Below are 25,943 nucleotides of genomic sequence, written 5' to 3'. Positions count from 1 at the left end.
GTCAAATTACTCTCCAAAATGTCATATCAGCATAAAATTTTCACATGAAAAATGTTTATGATGTTGTGATGGTCCTAGATTAAAATAGTACCAGTCTGACATCCAGCCTGGTCACCATGATGGCCATTGTGAAAATCTTGCTGTCAATACTTCTTTCAAATGGAAAGTCATTTTGACATGGGGTTTTCACCAGTTGAATTCTTATTTTGTCTAATTGGTTCTAAATGAAAATGAATGCAAACTGACCTAGGATATGGCCACCATTGTGGCCATTTTGAAAATATTGTTATCTCAACTTCTCCCTAGTGTATAGCCATATATAAACATGGGGTTTTGACAGAATACTTCTTATGAAACCTAGTTCCTCCTAAATGAAAATGGTGCCAGTGGTATATCAAACATGGCTGCCATGATGACTGTCATGAAAATCTTCTTGTCATAGCTCCCCTTGTATTGATGGTCTTTTTTAATGGGATTTTCACCAAAGACTTCTGATGATGTTTATCTGAGCCTAAATGAAATGGTTAGAACTAGTATGTTCAACACAGTAGTTAATTTTAAAACTTAATATCATTGAAGAATATCACAAATGGTTACAACATTTCAGCAGTTATAATGAAGAAATGGTCTTATCTTGAATTCCTGTAAATTCTTATTTTTGGCCATCAGAGCTTCATTTTTGAGGGACTCTAGGTTTTTCAAATATTTGCTTGATAACATTATAAACTTTTTATTATTATTTTTATAATTCAAAACTAATGATCTGATTAATGCAAAACAGAAAAGTAAGTTTATTTGAGGCGTATAATATATAACATATAAAACAGAGTTTAAGACACAGTCTGCCATTGAACAGTACACTTGTCTGTGTTGATAGTGATACTTTTTAAAAGTGGATCTCTTAGTTTAGAAGCAGTGTACAAAAACTTTCTTAGCAGAAATTAAATTTGTAAATTTATCCACTGAAGGGTTGATATAAAACATCTTGCTGAGATTTTTCCATCTTAAATTGATATAAGAAGTAAATATATATCCATAATCTTCTACACACTTGATATTTTCTTTAAGACATAGTTCACACACTCTTTGATCCCTTTTAGTTTTAATACAGTTGTTCAGAAATATATAATGTAAATCTTGTGGTAGGTTTACTGTTTATTTATTGATTTTTTAAAAGCTTTTGATTGTGAACAACATACTAAACTGTTTTCTCTTGTATATAAAGATCTTGATAGAAATACTGTACAAGTTTAAAAAAAAATATGTATTCTTGTTTGAAAATCTGTGTAAGAAAATTGTAGTGTGGGAACAAGACAAGGATATATTCTAAGCCCAGTTCTTTTTTGTCTTTTTATTGATGATTTAGTACAGATGTTATGAACTAAGTGTGTTAGGGGTATTTCATCACAGTGAATATACCAGTGATCTTTTCTTTATTTTATGCAGATAGTTGTGATGAAACTCTTTGATTATTACCAAAACAAATTAATGCCACAGATGAATTTTATATTGAAACTGGAATGGAAATTAATATAGCAAAAAACAAAAATAATTGTCATTCAAAATTTTAGCTATCTGAGAAATGATGAATATTGGTATTAAAGTACAAACCTATTGTCAATTTATGTGGGTTGCTTTTCACATTGAAGTTGAGCTGGACTAAGGCTAAAATATGTCATCATCATAAGCATTGAAATCAGTATCAAAATTTTGTTTAGATATCAACACATGTGGAAGATTACATGTACAAGATATACATTTAAAATATTTGATGCTATGGTGAAAGAAATCTGTTACTGTATCGAAGTATGGGGGTACAAATATTCACCAGAAATAGAAACAATTTAGCAGAGATTTTGTAAAAGATATTTTAATGTACCAAATACTTGAATAATTATGTCAGTCTCAGTGAACATGGATGATACCCTTTGAGCATAATTTATATTTTCAAATGTGGAAAATTCTGGACTAAAATTATACATATGCCAACATGAAGATACCCTTTCCGATTATGTTACAAAACTGGATGATGCCTGCAAAGAAGATGGATCAGTAAAGTTAAAAATGTTTAATTTTCTCATGGTTTTGGTTATGCATGGCTGGCACAAGAAATGGGTGACAGAAACACTTTTCTAGCTATGTTCAGAAATCTCTTTGATTTCTCATTACAGATCTTGTCAAGTAAGATAGGTGATTCTACAAAACAAAAGTTACATAAAACACTATGTCTAATCTGTAAAAGCAACTCCTAGGAAAGTATTATAAATATTTTCCTGCTGACAACATTATCCTATTTTGTTCTTGTTTTTACAGAGAAGATGATATTTGTTTGTTGGATGACCATATGAATATTTGCAAACCTTGTGATTGTTTTCTTTGACACAGGTGGAAAATTTCCACGTCCAGTGACAAGGCTTAGTTTCCGACGCAAGAAGAAATTTTCATTGTTTGGGAGGAAGAAAAATGTGCGTGTTGACAGTAAAACTAACTTAATGTCTGAAGAAGATACAGGTACAAAAATGTGCATCTAAGTCACCTTTTGTGGATATGTAAATTTACACTTTCAAATAGACACTTTGCTATTGCACAGTTTTTAAGCTGTATTACATATGGTAACTTTTATGTTAACTTAATATAACTTGTGTGTAATTTCAAACCAAAATGATCCTTTGACTTAGAAAAGATATACAGAGAAACCTTCCAAGATTGGAACTTCACAAACTCAAAATACTCTCAAAACTAAAATGTTTTTTGGTTCTGAATTTTTCCTTTATTAACTAATTCAGCCCAAATCCCATCTGTAGGTGTGATGAGGCTGTACCCTATTTCCAAGCTCTGCAGCATCAAGGTCATTTAAGGTACACCATCATGGGTGGTATTACAAAAAAGCAGACAGATATAGCTCTAAAATGATAGCAAATAATAATAATTCTAATACAACTAGGCATTAGTCTCATGGAAAATCTGTTGAAAGCCAATGTATTACAATGTATTCAGAAATAGCCCCCCAAATGTCTTTCCTATGTGCATTTCAGGTGAAAACGGTAAAACGTCTGGGGCCAAATGAGTTAATGGGAGAATTTTGGTGACATCACCAAATCTGAATATTACTTATTTATTTCATCATTTATGCATCAGTATTGCACATAAGTTACAAAAAGAGCCATTCTTTGACAATTTCTAAGAAATTTCCATAAACTTGATTAACTGATTCGGCCCCTATCCCATCTGTAGGCGTGATGAGGATATACCCTATTTCCGAGCTCTGCAGCATCAAGGTCATTTAAGATACACCATCTTGTGTGGTATTACAAAAAAGCAGACAGATATAGCTCTAAAATGATACCAAATAATCTGGAAGTTCTCGTTGCACTACAAAATACAGAGGGAAAAACCTCATTTTTTGGACCCGTTTTTTTATCACCCAAATTTCGCTCGTGGTTGAAATGCGATTTTGTGTCTGGATTTTAGACCTTTTGGCCTCAGATCTAAGGCAGACCGGTCTGAATTGCACACAGACAGGTTCACCTTTGCAAAAACTAGGATAAGGTGGGCATTTGGAATAAAGAGCAGTTTCCATATGAAAATGATGGGTTCATTAAGCAAATAAAAAACAAACAAAAAAACAAATATCTAACTTTTACCCTTCTGCTCATGTGCAAGCAAAATAACCAATGGAAAATGATGTTTCTAATACAACTAGGCATTAGTTTCATGGAAAATCTGTTGAAAGCCAGTGTATTATGATGTATTCAGAAATAGCCCCCCAAATGTCTTTCCTATGTGCATTTCAGGTGAAAACAATAAAAACCTCTGGGGCCGAATGAGTTAATGGGAGAATTTTGGTGACATCACCAAATCTGAATATTACTTATTTATTTCATCATTTATGCATCAGTATTGCACATAAATTACAAAAAGAGCCATTCTTTGACAATTTCTAAGAAATTTCCATAAACTTGATTAACTGATTCGGCCCCAATCCCTTCTGTAGGCGTGACGAGGATGTACCCTATTTCCGAGCTCTGCAGCATCAAGGTCATTTAAAATACACCATCTTGTGTGGTATTACAAAAAAGCAGACAGATATAGCTCTAAAATGATACCAAATAATCTGGAAGTTCTCGTTGCACTACAAAATACAGAGGGAAAAACCTCATTTTTTGGACCCGTTTTTTTATCACCCAAATTTCACTCGTGGTTGAAATGCGATTTTGTGTCTGGATTTTAGACCTTTTGGCCTCAGATCTAAGGCAGACCGGTCTGAATTGCACACAGACAGGTTCACCTTTGCAAAAACTAGGATAAGGTGGGCATTTGGAATAAAGAGCAGTTTCCATATGAAAATGATGGGTTCATTAAGCAAAAAAAAAACAAACAAAAAAACAAATATCTAACTTTTACCCTTCTGCTCATGTGCAAGCAAAATAACCAATGGAAAATGATGTTTCTAATACAACTAGGCATTAGTTTCATGGAAAATCTGTTGAAAGCCAGTGTATTATGATGTATTCAGAAATAGCCCCCCAAATGTCTTTCCTATGTGCATTTCAGGTGAAAACAATAAAAACCTCTGGGGCCGAATGAGTTAATGGGAGAATTTTGGTGACATCACCAAATCTGAATATTACTTATTTATTTCATCATTTATGCATCAGTATTGCACATAAATTACAAAAAGAGCCATTCTTTGACAATTTCTAAGAAATTTCCATAAACTTGATTAACTGATTCGGCCCCAATCCCTTCTGTAGGCGTGACGAGGATGTACCCTATTTCCGAGCTCTGCAGCATCAAGGTCATTTAAAATACACCATCTTGTGTGGTATTACAAAAAAGCAGACAGATATAGCTCTAAAATGATACCAAATAATCTGGAAGTTCTCGTTGCACTACAAAATACAGAGGCAAAACCTCATTTTTTGGACCCGTTTTTTTTTTCTCACCCAAATTTCACTCGTCGGAATGCGATTTTGTGTCCAGATTTTAGACCTTTTGGCCTCAGATCTAAGGTAGGCTGGTCTGAATTGCACACAGACAGGTTCACCTTTGCAGAAACTAGGATACAGTGGGCATTTGGAATAAAGAGCAGTCTCCATATGAAAATGATGGGTCCATTAAGCAAAAAAGGATAAAAAATAAAAAAAAATCCAACTTTTTCCCTTCTGCTCATGCACAAGCAAAATAACCAATGGAAAATGATGTTTCTAATACAACTAGGCATTAGTCTCATGGAAAATCTGTTGAAAGCTGATGTATTATGATGTATTCAGAAATAGGCCCCCAAATTTCTTTCCTACATGCATTGCAAGCAAAAACGATAAAAAAACCTCTCGGGCCAAATGAGTTAATAAATCAATGAAAATTATTCCGTAAACACCTCTCAGCTCATAAAACAAAAAGAAATTTTCAGTCCCAAATCATCTTTGAAATATAATGAACTCTATAATCCAAAACTTACACAAATAATGGCCAGGTAGCTACCATATCCAGTTATGAAGTCAAAACAAAGTGTATACACTTACGCTATACCTATCAATCTAGTAATAAAATATAATGTATGCAGTATCAAATATACACATGATGTTATAACTAAGCAAACATGACTAATTTCATTCACATATTAGGAGAAATTCTAGAACATGAGTAAACCAAAAAACTCTGAGAACATAAACATTTAAATGGTGCCATTGCTTTTCAGTATAAGAAGTTTCACTGTATGTTCTTCGTGACTCAACATCAGTTGCAGAAAAGAAGTCTTGCAATTTGTTTTTACCATAAGATTATTAAGCAGTAGTTTTCCAGTCTTCTCATGTCAGATTACAGTGGAATAATCTAATAATTGTCCACCTGCCATGAAAGGTTATTTTTCATATATTTCCCTTAGATGACAGGTTAAGATAGATTAGACTGAAATATTTGCCCAAAATTTCATGTTTGGAATCACAGGAATATAGAAAATCTTGAATGCATGAAACAAACTAAATAAAACAACTTCGGACATATAGTTAAAGCATGATCTGGAAGAATGAGATATGGTAAAAGTAGTGAATAAAACAAAATCTATATAATATTTTTAGGGGTTAAAGTACTGTACACTATAATAAAGGTCACCTGGTAAACTCTAAGAAGCCCATGAATTGTCAAGTCTTTATTTGCCTTTATTTTATTTCATGTTGGAGAAATCATAAAATATGTACATGCAAATAAATACCATAAAAAGACTCATCTTAGTTTATCACAGTTTATTGACATGGTAATTGAACAGGAGCTCTTTGAGGTGTAGTGGCCCAGTGGTTAGTGTACTGGACTCATGACTGAAAGGTTATGGGTTCGAATCCTACCATCTGACCAGCCCTGGTCAGCTATCATGGTATGTCCTTGGACAAGGCACTTTTCTAAAATTGCCATAGCACTGAATAACTTACTTGTGTTGCTGTGCTGTAAAGCACCAAACAAACCCATATGACATTGACAATCTTGCCAATTTTATCTTGACATTTTTGTGTCTGTAAGTGTCTGAAAATACTTTATACATGCATACAAGTCTTGACTCAAGACTTACTGTCATTACTGTAACACAGATTTAATTTTCAGGTTTAGTGGAGTACTAATTTAGGTCAGATCATTGCATAATCTTCATATATTTTTGTTTCTATTAAATATTCTTTTAAAGCATATATTTCCAAGGTCATTTAGGTTCATGTTATACAGTTTCCAGTGTTGGACATTCGTTGGGGCCTTGTTCATCAAATTTTGATACATCCAAATAATTATGTAAATTATTATTGTGTTCAAAAGTACAGAAAATGTTCCAAGAGAGCTCCAATGCTGGTTCATACTGAGTTTCCACTCAGTTATTTTTTTCAGATTACACGGGGTCCAAAGGTGAGATAGGAGATCTTGGTTTCACTCATCCAGACCAAGAGAAAGTTCATGGATGGCGACTGGTCCTGAGACAGATGGCTGCCATGATAATAAAGAGATTTCATCATGTACGTCGCAGCAAGAAGGGATTTGTTTGTGAGGTAAGAGAAGTTGCATGCATTGTTGCTTTACATTTATTACAGTGAAACCTGTAAATATTTGAAAATATTTATTTTATATGCCCACCACAAGGTGGATCATATCATCATTTTGTCCATCCATTTTTGCTTCTATTCCCTATTTCATTTCTGTACACTAACTCTCATGTTCTACACCATCTATCACTATGAATCTTTGTAAGTAACATGCATTTGTGGCAGAAGTTCAAAGGTCAGTGTCATAGCAACTGATAGAAGGAAAACTGTTTCCAAACATAATTTGACTTGTATATCAGAAACCCGACCAAACTTTGTAACTGGTTTATATTAAGAAAAACCCTAATTGATTTTGGGTTTTAAAGGTCAAGGTCACAGTAACTATAAGAAAGTTTCTGTACAATATCTTGTATTACCAGACTCTGTGGATGGCTTGTATTTAAGACAAGGAAGACAATAATACATTTTTTAGTCAGAGGTCAAGGTTACATGAACTTTAAGAAAAGCAGTTTGCACACAACTTCTCAAGTTCTGTGCTACATTCCTTAGCTAAGATTTGTAAACGGCTGGCATTTGAGAAAAGGAAGATACACATTGATAAAGGGTGAAAAAGTCATAAGTCAAGGTCAGATAGACTTCGTAGGTAAACAGAATAACTGAAGTCCTATGCCACAAACTGCAACGAGACTTTATATATGGCATGCATTGAGATAAGAAAGCAGCTTTTGATTAGGGAATTAATAGGTAAAAGGTCATGGTCATAGGAACTGAAAGAAGAAATATATTTTCCATAGAATAAATTTGTTTCTGTGTTTTTTACCATAACCAAATTTTATGGATGGCTTACATTTGAGACAAGTGAGACACCTATGGATAGGATGTAGTATATAATGTAATGACAATTTTATTTAGCAGTAGTGACATACTACACAAGTTATCCAGGTACTGCTTCTTTTAGGAGCTGAGTATATGATCAATGAAAGAATCATTTTTATGTAAAAGAAGTATAATAATTGTATTACCACGTGGTTTGTAAAATGTACAATTTACATTGCCCTTGTTTGCAAAATGCAGTAGGTATAGATTTAACCAAACTTAGTGTGCAGTGCTAAACAAATCCGATAGCCAGACGTCCGGGGCCCCTCTGATTTTAGTTCTGGCCTGTCCTGTATTCAAAGTAAGGTGCCTGTCAAGCTTCTCAAAAGAAAAAAAGATTTCCTGAGGAAACTTTAATTGCGCTGATGAAATGAGTAAATGTACTTTCAAGACACTGACATAAATGCCATAACACAGAGCAATCTAAATCAGATTACCACTGTCCTACATGAAATTGAGATCTGATTTTAATCAAATGGAAGCTTTGCTAAAAATCTGATTTTGTACTCCCAAACCCCCTGACATGGTTTTGCTTCAAGGAAACGCATTTTTCTTTAATTTTAAATTTGTATAAAAAAAATTTTAAACAAAAATAATAATTTCAGTCTATGCCCATTATATTTATCATATATAAATGGTAATCTGTAATGATTGGAACTGATATAAAACTATCCCTTGGGCAGTTGAAATAGTGGCAGTTAAAGGAAAAGAGGTCAGGTATAAAATCAAAGTTTCATATTAACTGGCTGACAGTAACTAGTGAGATGTGTTGAAGGTTGCATTGGGTGAACCCATTGTGCTAATTTGCATAGGTAGGATCAGGATGTCAAACAACTCATTATAGGTAAATCAAAGAGAAGATAGATGCATGTACAAGAACATAATTTATTACAAAGTTTTTGAACAGCGGCAATTCTTTGAAGTTCGATTTTATTGCATATATAGAATGCAAAGTATGATCATTTCAATTATTGGAATAGTGTTCAGGTGTAATTCATTTTTATTAAATTTATATTAGAATTGTAGCTATTGCAACACTGTGTGACAATATTAAAAAAGGGGAAATTTTGGTCATGTTGAAATTGGAGTCTGGCATACCTGTCAACTTTTCAAAAGCCAAGTCGGGAGAATAACAAGTAAAATAGTGTGATTTGGACCTAAAATGGGGAGTTTTTATGCAGCCTTTTTTAAGTGCTGGTTTCAGTAAATATTGACTGATCTTTCAGGTTCAATAAGAGTGAAATTCACAAAGGACATGCCAGAGGTGCCTACAGAAACATTTGTTTATGGGGAGGACACATTGTGGTCAGCCATGAAATTTTATGGATGTAGGCCAAAAGATGTTTAAAGGTGAAAGTTGTGGGAGGCGACTATTGCCCCCATCCCCTTGGCCCATTGTGCATGTGCCCATGGGATGCTTCATTTTTCCCTGTGACATGCCTTATATATATTCCCCCAGGACAAGTACATAGGCTTGGATCATTGCTTACAATTTACCTGTCATACATATACTATATAATTATAACTAGTTATTGTATAGTACATGTATGACAGGTAATTATTTGTAAGCAATGATATGAAACCCTGTGAGGACAAGCCCCTCTTTTCTTATTCTGGTCAGCTGTGGCTAAACTGCATAATAGCTAAAGGTTAGACTTAAGTGCACAAGCAGTAAGGCCAGTTTGACTAACTAATAGTTAATTCTTATCATTACATTTATCTTGTGAAAAGGACTGCCCTTCGGACACACTTCAAAGAAACCATGTTCTACACTACAGTATGTGTATGTAAGCACCAGTAATTGATTGGCAAATAAACGATGCCCTGTTTTGTTGTAACTTACAATGCCTAGGACTTCATGTTAATAGTTCGAATCTGCAGTCACAAATTATGTACTTGTGGCAACTGTTTTTCCCACATTTTATATCCCACCTTATTGCTTTAGGTTTAACTCCTAAGGCATGTAACACTATTTTCTAAATAAAATATTTATTCTGAATTAGTTCTTTTGGGGCACATATACTGCTTGGTATATTTTGTTTTATTCCTTCTTTTAATTTAATCATGTTAATTAAAGTATATATATGCGGTAGAGCAGACCTGCCAACCTTTACAATTTTGCTATAAGTCTTACGAAAATTACCCTTAAATTACAGACTTATGGCATACAAGCGAAAACTAGGGAAAAATTATTGTTGCCAAAAATTCCGGATAATTGGTTCATCCATGTTTGATTTGGATCCAGGTTTCATATATGCAGCAGCACCCAAATGCTTTAAACTGCACCTATTTGTTCATGCAAAGCATCTGCATGATCAGACTGTTGATTATATATAAAAAAATTAAAAATGGCGTCCAGAAAGCGATGCACGTTTAAGATGAAAGGGAAAATAAGCTTCTAAAAAAGTGTTAATAATCAACACAGAAGAATAAAACAGAGTATCCAGATTCTTGTGAATAAAAGCTGGAAAGGCCACAATTAAATTTATTGGACATCACATGCCAATTTAAGTATGTCTTGTGTTGGGAGATATGATTCTGTCATTATGTGAAATGGAATAAGAATTTCCAAGAATTATGTCATGTTGAGAGATAGCAACAAGCCAATAATTTGCATAGGGTTTGGAACTAAAGTTTGTGCAATTGTACTAGTGGAAAATAAAGTCTACGCATTCTTTACAAACTTTTCAGTTGAACATAATGTTTATCATTGCTGCGTCAAACTTTTAATTATGTTTTCCAGCTTTACAATAGCAGTTATTGATATTTTGTTATACCTTACTGAAAACTGGTCAGTCTTACAGAAAAAAATCAACTCTCTTACTGAGATGGACTTGTCAGGGTTGGCAGGTCTGGGTAGAGGAATGCCAGGTGTTTACTGGCTGACTTTCTTTGGTGGAAATGGAGATGTAATTTTGGTTACAGAAAAATTATTCAGCATTCAGTGTTATTTGTGGGATTGAAACTTATTGCTGACAATTTTACTTTTTAAATTTTTTCTTTTACTATAGTACTGTTGTATAGGTTTAAAATAATGAGAAATTTATGTGAATAATATTTAATCTTAACATTCTATTTACTGAAGAAAAACTCTTTGCAGTGTGATATTAATTATTTTGTCACAACAGTATTCACAAGTGATAAAATAGAATATGGCATCCGTGGATTGCATACAATATATCTATTAGTAAGTTGTTTTCTGAGAAATGATATTTGAAATACATAATGTAATAATCAAGAGTTTTCTGCAAAACATTGGGAGATATTATGAGATCAGGAGGTAAGGGTGGAAATACCCCCCAAAATCGGGAGGTTCTTCTCCTGGCTTGAGAATTGACAGGTATGAACTGTCCGGGCTTGTGGAATTTCAGTCAGGGCTTGTGGAATTTATTTAAGTCACCAGCCCGGGGCCTATGCCTAAAAATAATTTAATTGAGCACTGGTGTGGGTATATCTTGATATTGCCTGAGAAGTTAGGTTCATTGATCCATCCATGATATCAGGTTCAATGTCAGAGGCCATGGCAAAGAATTTTATACTGTACCTTCAGATATCATGTGAACATGTTAACTTGAACATCCAAGAAAATATTTGATATTATGGAGTTTCTTGGTAATATTAGAGATTGTTTAAATAATATGAAGTTAAATATTAAAGGACAAAGAAATGGATTTGCAATGGATACATACAACTTCTTTTCAGCAATCAGAGGATGAATCTCTTCGAGGGACTCTTGTTTATATTATACTACATTTGTATTTTGTGTTAAAGAGACAGCTAGCTCTATTATTGCAGCTGGAGTAGCTTCCCCTGGACTTGGACCAGATATCGAAAGTGCAACCAATGATTGACAGATTGCCTCATTTTTAAGACTTGTGACACATTCTAAGTAGATTTTTTTTTTTTTTTAAATGTGTTCTCATCAATTGATCAGACATACATGAGTTTTCATGCTCAATTTTCTATTCATCCAAAATTAGTCCCAACATTGATTGAAAGATTTTAACCAGCTCAATGTCTTAAATGGAAAAGAGACTGCTTATGAAGTGTTTTTATGACAAGCTTAAGGATTAAACATCTGTGGACACATTTAATCATTGTCATTTTGAGGATATTTAATGAAAGTCTGATATGTATCATTACAGCTATTAATTGTTGTACTTTTGACTACAGTTCATATTGCATGCATGCATACCAAGGTATGAAAGCAAGCATTCATATTGCATGCATGCATACCGAGGTATGAAAGCAAGCATCTTGGCATTCAGTTTCATATACAGGATCCTAATCTGGCATCAGATATGGATGGTGTTACTAAACAACAAAGCGTTTTGTGACTTCCGATATGCAAAGCAGAATTCAACCAAAATTGATAGAAAACTTCCTGGCATAAAGGACACTGAGACTGTAAAAATTATGCTAATCCACTATCAAAGATGACTCCCGTTAATAGCGTAGAGAAACATTTTAACTTCAACTTATGAAAATCCATTTAACATAATTTGATGAAAATTTTTACAGCATCCTAGCATGAAGGTCTATTAATTTTTTCATGGATTAAGTTGATATACCATCCACCCCAATAACTGAATAATACACAAGCAATTAAATGGCTTCATTAAAAGCAAACATTTGACATAATTTTACAAAATTTGACAGAAAGTATCTTGACAAGAAGACATTTAATTTTGTATCTAGTTTCCACTATGTCTGTCATTAATAAAACTATAAAAACGTACAACAAATCAACTTTCTTTCATACATCGTTTATATATTTGACCCCGTTTCACCTATGAAACTGGCATGTTGATACATCTAAAAAAATAACAAAAAGTAAGCCAGTATGATCAATATTTTGATGACTTTTGTGTTTTCAGCTGTTTGTTCATTATACCTGCAATATATTGGACCCAGCTTCACCTATATAAAATTTGATACAATGGTATATACTAATGAAAATTGATGTGTGAAAATAACTCAACCATATGTAAACTAGGTCACTATAACTATCCTAATTATTTATTACATCCTCAATATCATATTAATATATATACCAAATTTCTACTGCATTAATGACAAAAGTGATATGGAAACATTTCATCAGAAGTATTTCAGTCATACCAAAACTAAATCAGCATGACCCATTTTTCATGCCTGATTGAGTTTGCTTCATCTTTCTTTTACACCCTCAATATCTTGGATCTTATTTTGCCAACAAAATCGTTATGTGAATGCATATTATTGTTAGTGACCAAAACCTGACCTAATTTTTATTTCTGACTGACTTTACTTGCAATATATTTAATTAGCACTCGATATCTTTGACCTGTTTTGCATACACTTATGAATTTTTTTATTTTGAATACATATTGACAAGAGTAACTCAGCTATATCAACACTAGATCAACATGAGCATATACTCAAACTTGAGTCATGTTTCTAGTTTTTAGCCACCTATTTGTTACATCATCAATATCTTGGACAATATTTAACCTTATGTTATGAGATTGTAACCCTGTTTTAACCCATAATTTAAAGTTTGCCATGTGGAGGCATCTCAAGGAGGGTAACTCAACTATACAAAATTAGGTCACTTTAGCCTAATTTTCCTACCTGAGTGTCTATGTTTTCCACAATCTGTTCATCACACACTCAGTATATCTCAGACTGTGACCTACTTTTAAGGCTTGAATGACTCGGGTATTTTCTTATGTACCTGTCTGTATTTTTTCAGCGAATTGTGTTCCTGTTGGTGAGTAGATTTGTGTTTAAAGTAAAGACCTTATTTTGACTGTCGGGAAATGTAATACAAGTAAGCAATGTCATTCCCAATTTGGGCTCTTTCTTTCAGATTATCATGCCAGCTGTTTTTATTCTGTTGGCCATGATCTTCTCCATGATTTCCCCACCATTGGAAGAAGAACCATCACTGGAACTGCACCCATGGCACCTGATACCTAAAAAGGGAGAGCAGCATTTGTACATGTTCTACAGGTATGTAGAATCAGTATTTTCTCATATTCCTATAATTGTCTCTGCCTCTGTAAAACAGCAGTGAAGATTTATTTCTTACATCATATATTTGTTGACTTGCATTAGATAATCCAGCAACAGTGCACACAAACTGATAAAATCACTCCCAGAATTCCCTTGTTCCAGGATCTTTCTTTCATATTAATGTCAGGGTAAATGATACCTGAAAAACATTTACATCCGAATACATGGAATGGTCAAAATTCATCTTTCTTGAGTAGGTTTGATTGTACAGTTTAGAGCCAAGGGTTCTTTTTATTGTTTTTTCTTTCTTTTTCTGAATAAATATGCCTTACTTAATCAGAATTGACTTTGGATTTAAGGTGACGTACAGGGTATATACAGCTGTTTTTCTCCAAGATCAGAGAAAACTACTTTTTACCTGTTTACAAATTTGTACCATTGTAACAGCCTTGTCAGTTACACAGTACACATACTCTGATTTGCAAGTAAAGAAATGTTGTAAACATGTTATTTTAAAATTACATCAGTGCATATCTTAAACCATTTTGGCTTAAAAACCCGTATTTTGTTCAGGAATTTGATAAAAATAATCTCATTATAAATTGTATTGGATAAAAAGAATTTGTGTCCTAGCATACAACAGAAATTGGCATCAATCATTTGGCAAAGCTATATCAGATAGCAAATTCTTACTCAGCATCTTCTTTGTTTTATACTGGTGACTCGTTGGTTAATGTACAGGTTCAAATCCTACCATTGGATAAGCCTGGGTCAGCTACTGTTTATTCAAATCTCCACAGCATTAAAAATTACTTGCTTGTGCTGATGTGCCATAAAACATCAACTAGTGTTACTTAACTTCATAGTGTAGAAAGGGGAGTCAGTGCCAATGTGGTTACCAAACCATGCATATTATTAACATCTGAAAGGGGCATATGAACCATTTTGAGACATTCTTTGTTTCATTGTATTTTTAAAACATCATGTAGTGAAAATATGATACTAACATTTAAGAGCATACCACATGTTCTTACTTATTTACTTATCAGTTAATCTGCAAACTGAACTGATCAAGATCTACTGTCAGTCAGCTAAACAAAACAACAGACCCTGATCTTTCAGTACATTAAGCTATGGCATATCAGGGTGTGTTGTTTGCAGTTGGACTCAAACCACAAATGAGTATATACAGTATGTCAAGAAGTTTTCAGTGTTTATTGTAATGAGATAATAATTATCTCATCTGCTTAATAAATATCTCATCTGCTTATATCAACAATTTCTTACAGTGATGATGGACTGCACACTCCACTGACCAACAGATTTGAGACCATGATCCAGCAACCTTACGGAATTGGCAATAGATGTCTCGACCCGAACATCAAGAAAATTGAGTAGGACATTATCTTAATCTTTTTGTCTAAAAGTGGTCTGTACTGTTTATACATTGGGATCATTTGTTATTAGTTGCTGCAGAACCAGAACATTTTAGTTAAGAAAAGAAATTCATTTTAGAAAATAATAAATGCATAGATTATTGTATTTTATATTCGACTATGAATACTTCATTCTATGGAGAAATTTTGAAATCTGCATTTATTACAGATGTTTCTCTTGTACCAGACATGTAAAATTATGAAAATCTATGGCACATACCAAAATAATAAGTCATTATACTATTGTAAAATTTACTAAATAGAATGGATTGCCAATGGTCAATATGTTGCACACACTTCCACTCCATGTATGAAAATTCTGCTTAAGAACACAGTGTATGAAAATTCTGTTTAAGAACACAGTGTATGAAAATTCTGTTAAAGAACACAGTGTATGAAAATTCTGTTTAAGAACACAGTGTATGAAAATTCTGTTTAAGAACACAGTGTATGAAAATTCTGCTTAAGAACACAGTGTATGAAAATTCTGTTTAAGAACACAGTGTATGAAAATTCTGTTTAAGAACACAGTGTATGAAAATTCTGTTTAAGAACACAGTGTATGAAAATTCTGTTAAAGAGCATAATGTATGAAAATTCTGTTAAAGAGCATAGTGTATGAAAATTCTGCTTAAAAACAGTGTTTGAAAATTCTGTTTATAAACACAATGTATGAAAATTCTGTTCAAAAACACAATGTATGAAAATTCTTTTTAAAAAAACAATGTATGAAAATTCTGTTTAAAAACACAATGTATGAAAATTCTGTTGAAAAATTCAATGTATGAAAATTCTGTTTAAAAACACAATGTATGAAAATTCTGCTTAAGAACACAGTGTATGAAAATTCTGTTTATAAACACAAGGTATGAAAATTATGTTTAAGAAACATAAATATATTGACAAATCTATACTGAAAATGTATACATTTGGGTTTAAAGTATCATTTACACACACATATTAATCCATACTGCAGTTAATTATTAGTATACACAAAGTCTGAGTGGTAACACCAACTCTACTCTTAAAACACTGGTGAGGTGGGGAGGTGTCTGGTGGCCAAAGCTATTATAATAGAAATCGGCACACCCAAAACTACATGCTAAAGAAAGCATCTGTCTGTATAATATTATGATAGTTTAAACATTATATGAGCAGTCAGTATTGTTATCGCAGGTACAATCATAAAATGATTTCACAAATCCCAGTTAAATGTAATGAAATGTCCCTTAAAAATGAATCAACATGTGACAATTACATGGTTGATTTGCTGTGAAACCTGTAATGTTCATATTAACAAAGATGAATATGATCATGGAAGTGCTTATCTTCTAAGTTGGTCACTAAAATCAGGCGCTTATTGAGTTACTTTTTGCAGTTGAAGAATGAGCTAATTTCATTGTATACTTATTGAAAACATTTTTTCAACTGTTTTGGTGAGGTTGTACAATGGCAGATATACTGTTATTGGTATTCGATGGTAATTTCATGGCCATTAGATAAAATTCCAATTTATATGACATTGTCATAATGCATGGTTGCTGTCACTCTGCTAATAATTAAGATAAACAAGTTTAAGTTTGATCTTTATTCTTAAAAGTTTTGTATAACACATGTTTGGTGAGATATACTTTTTGGGGTCAGTTCATTGATACTGTTCTTTTATGACAGCTGTCACCATTTAAAATTGAAAATCATCCCTTTACAAAAATGACGCAGGATAAATTCCACCTCTGTGTAAAAATCCAGGAGAATCATTGTAATGAATACCAGGTTGCATATCTCAGCAACATATACGGGTATTGTAACTTTTATTAGAATCAAGGAACTTCTCTGAATAATGACTAAAATGATACTTGGGTATTCTTTTCAAAAGAAGTTGTTTAAATTTCTCTTTTGTTTAGCAGAGAATCAAAATTTCTGTTTTCAACATTGATGTCTCACTCAGGGCATCATGATTTCATAGGTTTCATAATGAAACTAGATTTAGTGATTTTACTTATTATCTGAACTGTACACAAGCTTGTCTTCTTTTGGCAAATTTTTTAAAGCCATTCTTAGTACATTTGACTGTATTGTCCATCCATCAATGAAATAGTACTATCAGACATGATGAAAGGTCATTTATGCTCTGCATTTCATTACTGACAAAAATAGTTTATCTAGCAGCTCTCATACAGTCTCGGTCAACAAGTTTGATGAATTTTCAGATGTTTTGTTAAAGATTTCTTTCTTAGTTCTTAGATACCTGATCATACTCTGTTAGAAGTACATCCACTCACAGATCGAGCTCTCTCAAACTGACAGGAAGATCATAAGGTCAATGTCATTTGGCAACAAAGGTCATAAGGTCAATGTCATTTGGCCCATTTTAGCAACATAAGTGCTAAAAAGTTGTTACCTTGCTGAGACAAGAATTATCTTCCACTGCATTGAGTGATTGGTGCCATATCCCATCAGTCATCAGTAACTTTTCATTTGTGCTTAGTCAGCATGCTTTTACAAGAAACCTGGCAAGTATTTTCTACCTGATGCATTTTCACAAGTTTGAGCAATCCTTAGAAGTTTTCTCACCACATGTACCATACTTGAAATTATATCCAGCTCATTTCAGTATGTTACCTTTTTGTAAATTTAATGTGTAGTGTGACACTTGACTAATTTCACTGCATATGCTTATTCTACTATTCTCTCTAATTACAATATGAATAATAATGAACTCTATTAAATGTGGGTATGTGACAGGTTTAAGCTTGTGGAAGATAATCACCCTCCTGCATACACAGTACTGGGTCTTATTTAATCCATACATGCAACTGTACAAGCATTTTGTACACAAGGATATAAATGCCATCAGCATTTCTGACACCAGTGCCTCAGTCACCCAACTTTCTCATGGTTGAGTCACTGAAGGCAGAAATATTGCCTTAAATTTGTTTTCTCCATCATAAGCATCTGATACAGTTGTAGCCCTGCTGTGACTCTTGGTCTTTCTGGGGTACCCAGTCCTGGACTCAAGATGCAAATAATGTCCAGTATCCAGTTATATAAATTCCAGCCCTGGTTCTGTTATGAATACCCAAGATTACTGGCACTGGAATCTGTAATCATTCTTTCAGTACTGGACCCCTGGGAGCATCATGAACTGGCCCTGGACATATCCGTTACTGGTCTCGGATCTATCATGACCTAGTACTGTCTAAAGAAACTTTCCCTTCATGGACATCTGGTACCCATCCATGTTGTTGTTGTTGTTGTTGTTGTTGGGTTTTACTCCATTTTTCAGCACACGATAGGCTATACATGGCGGCCAGTATTAATGGTGGAGGAAGAACCTGGGAAAACCCCGGACAGAACCACCGACCCACGAGAAGCTACTGGCAAGCTTTCTCACATATCCACATTGGCTGAATCCGAGACTCGAACTGGTGCAGACAGAGGTGAGATGGCAGTGATCTGTAACGGAGAGCACTTTAGACCACTCGGCCACTCGGGGTCCCAGTACCCATCCATACCTTGATAAAACTCAGAGTGAACAATTGGAGATACTTTCAAACAACATGGATGTACTCCTACCATTGTTCATTGTTCCTTACCACATCATCAGCTCATTCATCGTTCCCTCTGCAGGAGGCTTATTTTTTTCATCCCACTCTGGTTCAAAGATAGCAGCATATAAGTAACATCTTCCATCCTTGATTGTGTTTATGTCCATAGATGATTCAGATCTCAGTAAATCTACTGAGGAAAGCTTCTGGCTTCAGCTTCCTCCTGCTTTTTCAATGACCTCATACAGAATTACAGCATCTGCATATATCGATCTCTTAATTAAGAAAGATCAGCCTTTTTTAAAACAATTAAACATTCTGGTTGAGCCATTGACCTCTTGCACAGTTTGGAAAGGTAAATTCGTCTGATCTTTCTTTTCACAAAGACAATTCCAACATTGCAATATTCTACACTAGACCTCTTATTTCTATTGCTGCATCAGGGGGTAGTTTGGAAACATTCTACAAAAGAGACAAACCTTATGCAGGCCCAGCATCTCAGATACTGGCCCATGCTTTCTAGATCAATTCACTTTAATATGGGGGAGACTCTACCCATGACCTGTGTGTCTTTCACATTATCTCAGAGGGCCAACTCCTTCAGGTAATGTATTTGAAGAACAAACTGATTAGAAGCTAAAATACATTTCTCTGATAATACTTAACCGATCATTATATGGACAGATCCAATTAATCTCTCTGCCTACAGTTATATCCCTGGTAGAGCATGCATTTCCTTTCCAGTAGTAACTGACAGTTGATAAATTTGACACCAGGCCCACTTTACAAAGTGAAACAATTCTTATCTGACTTCACCTTAGCAAGAAATTAACTCGTTAGTACATTTCTTGCTAAAAACAAGGTAAAAGATGCAGGAAACATCTTTTATTAGCTTTAAGGGCTATATTAGCAAGGTAGTGGATGTACTTATCAAAGAAATATTTATTTATTGTTTAAAATTTCTTTCATCCTAACTAGTGGTTACCCCTGTCAGCATGTTGGAAAGCAACAGTGGACTTACTTTGACCCCAGTAACTTTTCTGCAGCCTGTGATTGTAGTACAGGATTTCAAAACTGCCCTGAAGGTAAGATGCCTCCTGCTTGCAGTCAGCTCATGAAAAAAATAATGATTTTTTCTGGTGTAAAATTCATTAGTCAGGTGTATGCCAATGAAGTTAACAGAGAATCTCTGTCAATGCATGCATTAATATGCTAGTAGTCCAGCTATCAGGGATGAATGGGAGTAGTGGCCAAGCACCAGAACAATAAAAACAGATTCAGTTCAAAATTCTGATGTTCGATTTGTTAATCTCCTGTCTTTTGACCACTCCAATATCAGAAATTTTAGTATTGTCTGGGTTTGAGCATGAGATTGTTTTATAATCTTTTTGCCTCAAAATTTAATCACTCCAATTCTGTGAGCAGTGTCAAACAAAGAATTTGAAAAAGATCAGAAAAATATTGTGACAAAATTGTTTCAAGCAGTTAATTGTTGCTTATGTCACATCAGAATAAATTTGTCACAGTATCAAACAAGGCCTTGATTTTGTATGCATCATAGGATAACAGATGATTCCTGGACTGAAATCTCTTCATTTATAATTAAAAATTATCTACATACATAGTTGCTATAGTAATAATTATGTTCCTTGATGATTTCTAGATACCCATAATCTCTTTCACAGCTTGATATATTTAACTATTTGATATCAGCATTACTGTTCCAACAGGTTAGCAAAATGGGGGATTTTCTGTTTTTATGGAATGTGAAGGAATTTTATGGCAAGCCATGGATGTTAAATGTTTAGTTAAAAGTCAAAGAAAAGTTGGAAAATTGTATGCACTCAGTTTAGGAAATTGTAATCTGGACAAACACATGGAAGTTTGTTGTGTAATGACCAGTGTAATGACCAGTGCTAGAGCTTTTTTTAATCCATGATTTCAGACTTACTTCATGGCAAAATGTTTGGAGAAACCATACAATATATTTAAGAGTAATTATGTGAGCTTGTAAGATTTTTAATTTGCTTCCTGTAATTGATTAATTATTAATCATTATCTTTTTACAATTAAAAACAGTCTTTCTTTTTCAGCTCTACTGGTCATAGACCATAAGGGTTTATAGGATGGATTGTATTGTTGTCCATCTGTCATCCATCATCTGTCCATCTGTTATCACAAATTTGTTATCACTACTCCTAAACTACATAGAGGATTGCAGTGAAACTTTATACACACATTCATCTCAAAATCTAGTTGATTCTAAATGTAAATGGTGTTGCTCAGATGTCCAGAATTGCCACCACAGCAGCTATCTTGAAAACCTGTCACTACTTCTCCTGAATGGATGCTCATGTCAACATTGGGCTTTCAATTAAAGATTTCTTATAATGTCTAGTTGGTCTTAAATGAAAATGATGCTGAACTGCATCAGTATGGGCACCATGTTAGCCATCGTGAAAATCTTATAGCTATTCCTCCTGAATGGATGGTCATATCAACATGTGCTTTTCGCTGAAAGACTTCTTACGATGTTTAGTTGGTCCTAAGTGAAAATGGTGCTGATTTGGCATCCAATATGGCCACTACAGAGGCCATCTTAAAAATCTTGTTATCACAACACCTTCCACATGGATGGTCAGATCAACATGGGGTTTTCACTGAACTACTTTTTATGATGTCTAGTCAGTTCTAATTAAAAATGGTGCTTGTCTAACATTCAGTATGGCTGCCACAGCAGCTGTTTTGGAGATCTTGTTATTGCTACTCTTCCCACATGGATGGCCATATCAGCATGGAGTTTTCACTAAAAGACTTCTTGTTATGTCTATTTGGTCCTAAATGAAGGTGGTTGGTCTTAAGTAGAAATGGTGCTGATCTAACATCATTATAACTGCCGTGGCAGCCATTTAAAATCTTGTTATCATAACTCCTTCTGAATAGAAAGTCATATTGATGTGCAGTTTTCACTAAAGAATCTACGATGTCTAGTTGATCATAAATAAATACATTTTATCTATAGAAATGTTTAAGAGTAAAATCTAATCCTTTATTTGAGAGTCTTTACATAATCAGTCACCAGGGGTGAATGCCATAGGGTACTTTAGTAGGAGTTTTTAAATAAGCATGGACCTGGGGTGGATGCCATAGGGTACTTTGGTAGGAGTCTTTACATAATCAGGGACCATGTCGGGATAATAGTCTTGATGACTCCATTCATTTTGGTCATATCCTCTAAGAACATCTTTGTCATAGTTGACCTTCAGTACAGTTTTTTCACTGGAGACTTCAGGGACATTCTTTCTTGAAAATCAAAGTAGATTTGTTGCAACATTGCTCCAGTCATGAATTTATCAAAATTTTTTTTAGGTGCTGGAGGCCCATATCCCTCAAAAATTATTCTGGACACTACAGATTACCTGTACAACATGTCTACCCGTGACATCACAGACTGGCTGATCAAGACAGACAAGAAATACATTAAAAAGAGGTAAAATGTAATTAGTTACACACTTCCTCTCAGTTGTATTTAAATATGAGCTTTAATAATTTCCTTTAATTAGTTCATGTACATAGTATTTTATTATTTATTAATTGTACTTCAAGCAATTGTTCTAGTATTTTACAATCATGTTTTTCATGTGTATTAAACATGTATGGATAAAATGAGAGATATTTTCAGGAAGATTTAAATTTTTCAACAGCAGTTCTACTTGAATCAAGAATCAATCTGAATAAGTATTAAATTTAATTTGCATACAGCTGTATATTAGTGTAATTTATTATTCTTTCTTTCATTTTCAGCTGTGCTAGTGTTTTAATACGTTATGCTTCTTGTCGTTTCTCTCTATCCTTACTGATATCACAACATATCCGTTTAAAGCATGCTACTTATGCCTTATACACACATTGAAACAATATAAAAATGGGGGCCCCGAGTGGCCGAGTGGTCTAAAGCGCTCTCCGTTATGGATCACTGCCATCTCACCTCTGTCTGCGTGGGTTCGAGTCTCGGATTCGGCTAATGTGGGTATGTGAGAAAGCTTGCCAGTAGCTTCTCATGGGTCGGTGGTTCTTTCTGGGGTTTTCCCGGGTTCTTCCTCCACCATTAATACTGGCCGCCATGTATAGCCTATCGTGTGCTGAAAAATGGCGTTAAACCCTACAACAACAACAACAACAACAACAATATAAAAATGCTTTATAATTGTTGTTTTTTTTTAAATTATTAAATAAAAGCAAACATGTAAAGCTAATATTCGTTCCAGATTATGTTAATAAAGTTGTTATCTATGCATGTTTAAATTAAAAAAATTAGTGTGGGTCTTCATCACATTTGGCTGATTTTTTAATGGGTCTTTAAATATGGGATTGAGAGAAACAACAAAATCCACAAAACTTTGTACCTCATGAAAATGAGAAAAAACAGTATTCAGAACTCTCAGTTTGAGGAAAAAGTTTTGGGATGTTTAATGATGGGTCTGGATCATTTAGATGTCTGTCATTTCTCACCAAGATGGTGCAGATTTGACTTTATAAAATGTGTATCACTTAGAGGATGGTACTTCCATTGACAGAGGTACATTGGAATTGCAATTTAGGAGTTACAAAAGAAATTAATTATTTATCATATTTATAGCAATTTTGTGTTTGTGGTTAGATCTAGCAATGGATACAAGGCATGGAGAGTCACAGAGAAACTACAGATTTATAAAATTTGGTGAAAATTTATTCCTTTGACTAATATCCATTTTTTATGAAGATCATACAGTTACTTAAGTGCTACCGATAATTAGTCTTCTGTTTCTATATGCCATCCAGTCATTAAGTGCTGAAAATGCATACAGATTTTGATTTCTCTCCTGAAGTTAAATAGTGTTGCAGAAAATCATACGTTACATTATTAATTTTTGGCCTAATTGTAAAAGTAAATCTGGCATGTGGATTGATCAAGTCTGTTTGCTCATTCATGTTCATGGTAATGTCAAAGATACACGTTGTCACAAAAAATCAAATTTGAGATAATGGCTTGACATGTCCCAATTCAAGAATAATTTTTAAAATACTGCAGAAATGTAAACTAAATTCAATGTTACAAATTAACATGTAAATGAGCTTGGGTGATTTTAAGTACCGTAAATTTCTCAATACATACTCAAGTCAGTGAAAGGACAGTGTGAAACATGCATCTGTATGCAGGCCACCCATAATGAACTCAAGGATTGTCTAAACAGTGTCAGGCACATGGTGTCACTATTTCAGAGTGTAGGTATCAAAACAGTTTTGTGTCCAACCTAAAACATGTTCTGCTCCAGAAAAGATAACCATTCCAATGCAAGTCAAAAAGGATAACCATTCCAATACAAGTCAGAAAGGTTGACCATTCCAATACAAGTCAGAAAGAATAACCTTTCCAATACAAGTCAAAAAGGCTAACCATTCCAATACAAGTCAGAAAGGATAACCATTCCAATACAAGTCAGAAAGGATAATCATTCCAATACAAGTCAGAAAGGATAACCATTCCAATACAAGTCCAGAACAGTAATACATGGTTTATTGTTCAGTTTAGGGAAAGCAAGTCTTCTTTCCCAATCTTTATGGCACATTGTAATTAATGCTGTTTTTCATCCAAAACACTTGGGTTACTTAACAAATAAGCCAACATGGAAAGTGTAGGTAGATTTTGGTGGCAGGAGAGTCACTTTAATTTTTATATAAGTCTAAAATAGATTTCTGGAGGGAATACAGCTTTTAGGTTTCTGGAAGGAATACAGCTTTTAGGTTTCTGGAAGGAATACATCTTTTAGAATTTTGGAGGGAATACAACTTTTAGATTTTTATGATTATCTGATGCATGATGAATATGTTTTTCTTACATCTTGGACAAATCTAATCTTTTTGACCAGTTTTTCATGCTCAAGTGAATTATCTAAGCTTTATATAGCTTGGTTTCTCAAATACCATTGCTTTTAAAGTCAAGTCACTTGATATGTGGGTGCATTGTTAGGAGCTCGTGACATAATTGGGTCACTTTGACTTGTAATTTACCAGCAGCTAATATTCAGTAGCTTGTGTATAATTCATTGTCTCTTACGCTGTTGTTTCTAGAATAATGCAACTGGGTAGGTAGATTTAGTTTTGAGAGCCCTATACTGTTTGCAATCTGGATATATACTGAAAATGTTGTTTAGCTAGTTTTGTGAATTATAAAACTACTGACGATATCTAAAGTGGAAGCACTTAAAATCACAAAGACAGTTGAGCAGTTATAAGCAAGTGAGATCTATTAATTTGTTCCTCTATGAAGTTGCAGTATAATATGTTAAAGATGCAGCAAAAAAAAAAGTTACTCGTGTTCACTGCAGGAATCTTACTGTATTCTCAGGCTGATATAATTACCATAAGTAGTTGCTTATAGGTCAAGTCAAACTGCAAATAATGATCCTGATCTGCAGTAGCATAATGCACCTGCAGATCAGGGTCTGTTGTGTTTGTGCTGCTGATTACTCATAATAAACTGCACAGACTGAGATCTGCTGGTGCTTTATGCTTTTTGTGATGGCAGATCTGGGTCTGTGCAGTCTGCAGTTGGACTTGTCTTACACACAAGTACATATGGTAAATGTAAATTAATCACAAAACATTCATTTAGCAAGTTTCTTATGATGAATATAAGTATTTCATCCTTAATAGGTATGGTGGATTGGCATTTAAAGAGACGAATAACAATGTGAAACTGAATGCAACACAGGCCAAGACTGCTATAGAGAGACTTCTGACTGCAGCCAACAATGGCATTCCAATCATCAACAAGAGCTGTAATGTCAAGCCAAATAACTGTACCCAAGCTGAACAGTTCTGGACAGATTTAGAGCTGGTCTTGCCAGCATTAGCTGTCAAGGATATTGCAGAGGTAAGTTTATCTTCAAGAGGGCAGGATCAGAAAACATTTTAGAAGGGTTTGATTGTGAGAAATGAGTGGTTTGTTTTGTTTAAAATGGGCAAAAAATTATTTTCACTGAAAAGTGTACTATATAAACTGAACAATGTAGGACTTCACA

At 34.0% G+C, this 25,943-nt stretch overlaps 1 protein-coding gene across 1 annotated transcript in view; it reads left to right on the top strand.

Annotated features, from left to right (window-relative positions):
- Positions 1-25,943, top strand: part of LOC149807651 (phospholipid-transporting ATPase ABCA1-like) — a 185,069-nt gene that overhangs the window by 91,977 nt on the left and 67,149 nt on the right. The window contains exons 27-33 of the mRNA XM_089969144.1: positions 2,386-2,511; positions 6,871-7,028; positions 13,750-13,892; positions 15,185-15,289; positions 19,858-19,964; positions 22,249-22,369; positions 25,576-25,795. Of these exons, the coding sequence (XP_089825270.1) occupies positions 2,386-2,511; positions 6,871-7,028; positions 13,750-13,892; positions 15,185-15,289; positions 19,858-19,964; positions 22,249-22,369; positions 25,576-25,795 (980 nt within the window). The remainder of the gene's footprint in view (positions 1-2,385; positions 2,512-6,870; positions 7,029-13,749; positions 13,893-15,184; positions 15,290-19,857; positions 19,965-22,248; positions 22,370-25,575; positions 25,796-25,943) is intronic.

The sequence above is a fragment of the Sinohyriopsis cumingii genome, chromosome 1 (genome assembly GCF_028554795.1).
Source record: "Sinohyriopsis cumingii isolate HCF-2022 chromosome 1, ASM2855479v2, whole genome shotgun sequence".
In the NCBI taxonomy this organism is placed as follows: Eukaryota; Metazoa; Mollusca; class Bivalvia; order Unionida; family Unionidae; genus Sinohyriopsis; species Sinohyriopsis cumingii.
The sequence above is the reverse complement of the archived record's forward strand: the minus strand, read 5'-3'. Positions and strand labels throughout refer to the sequence as shown.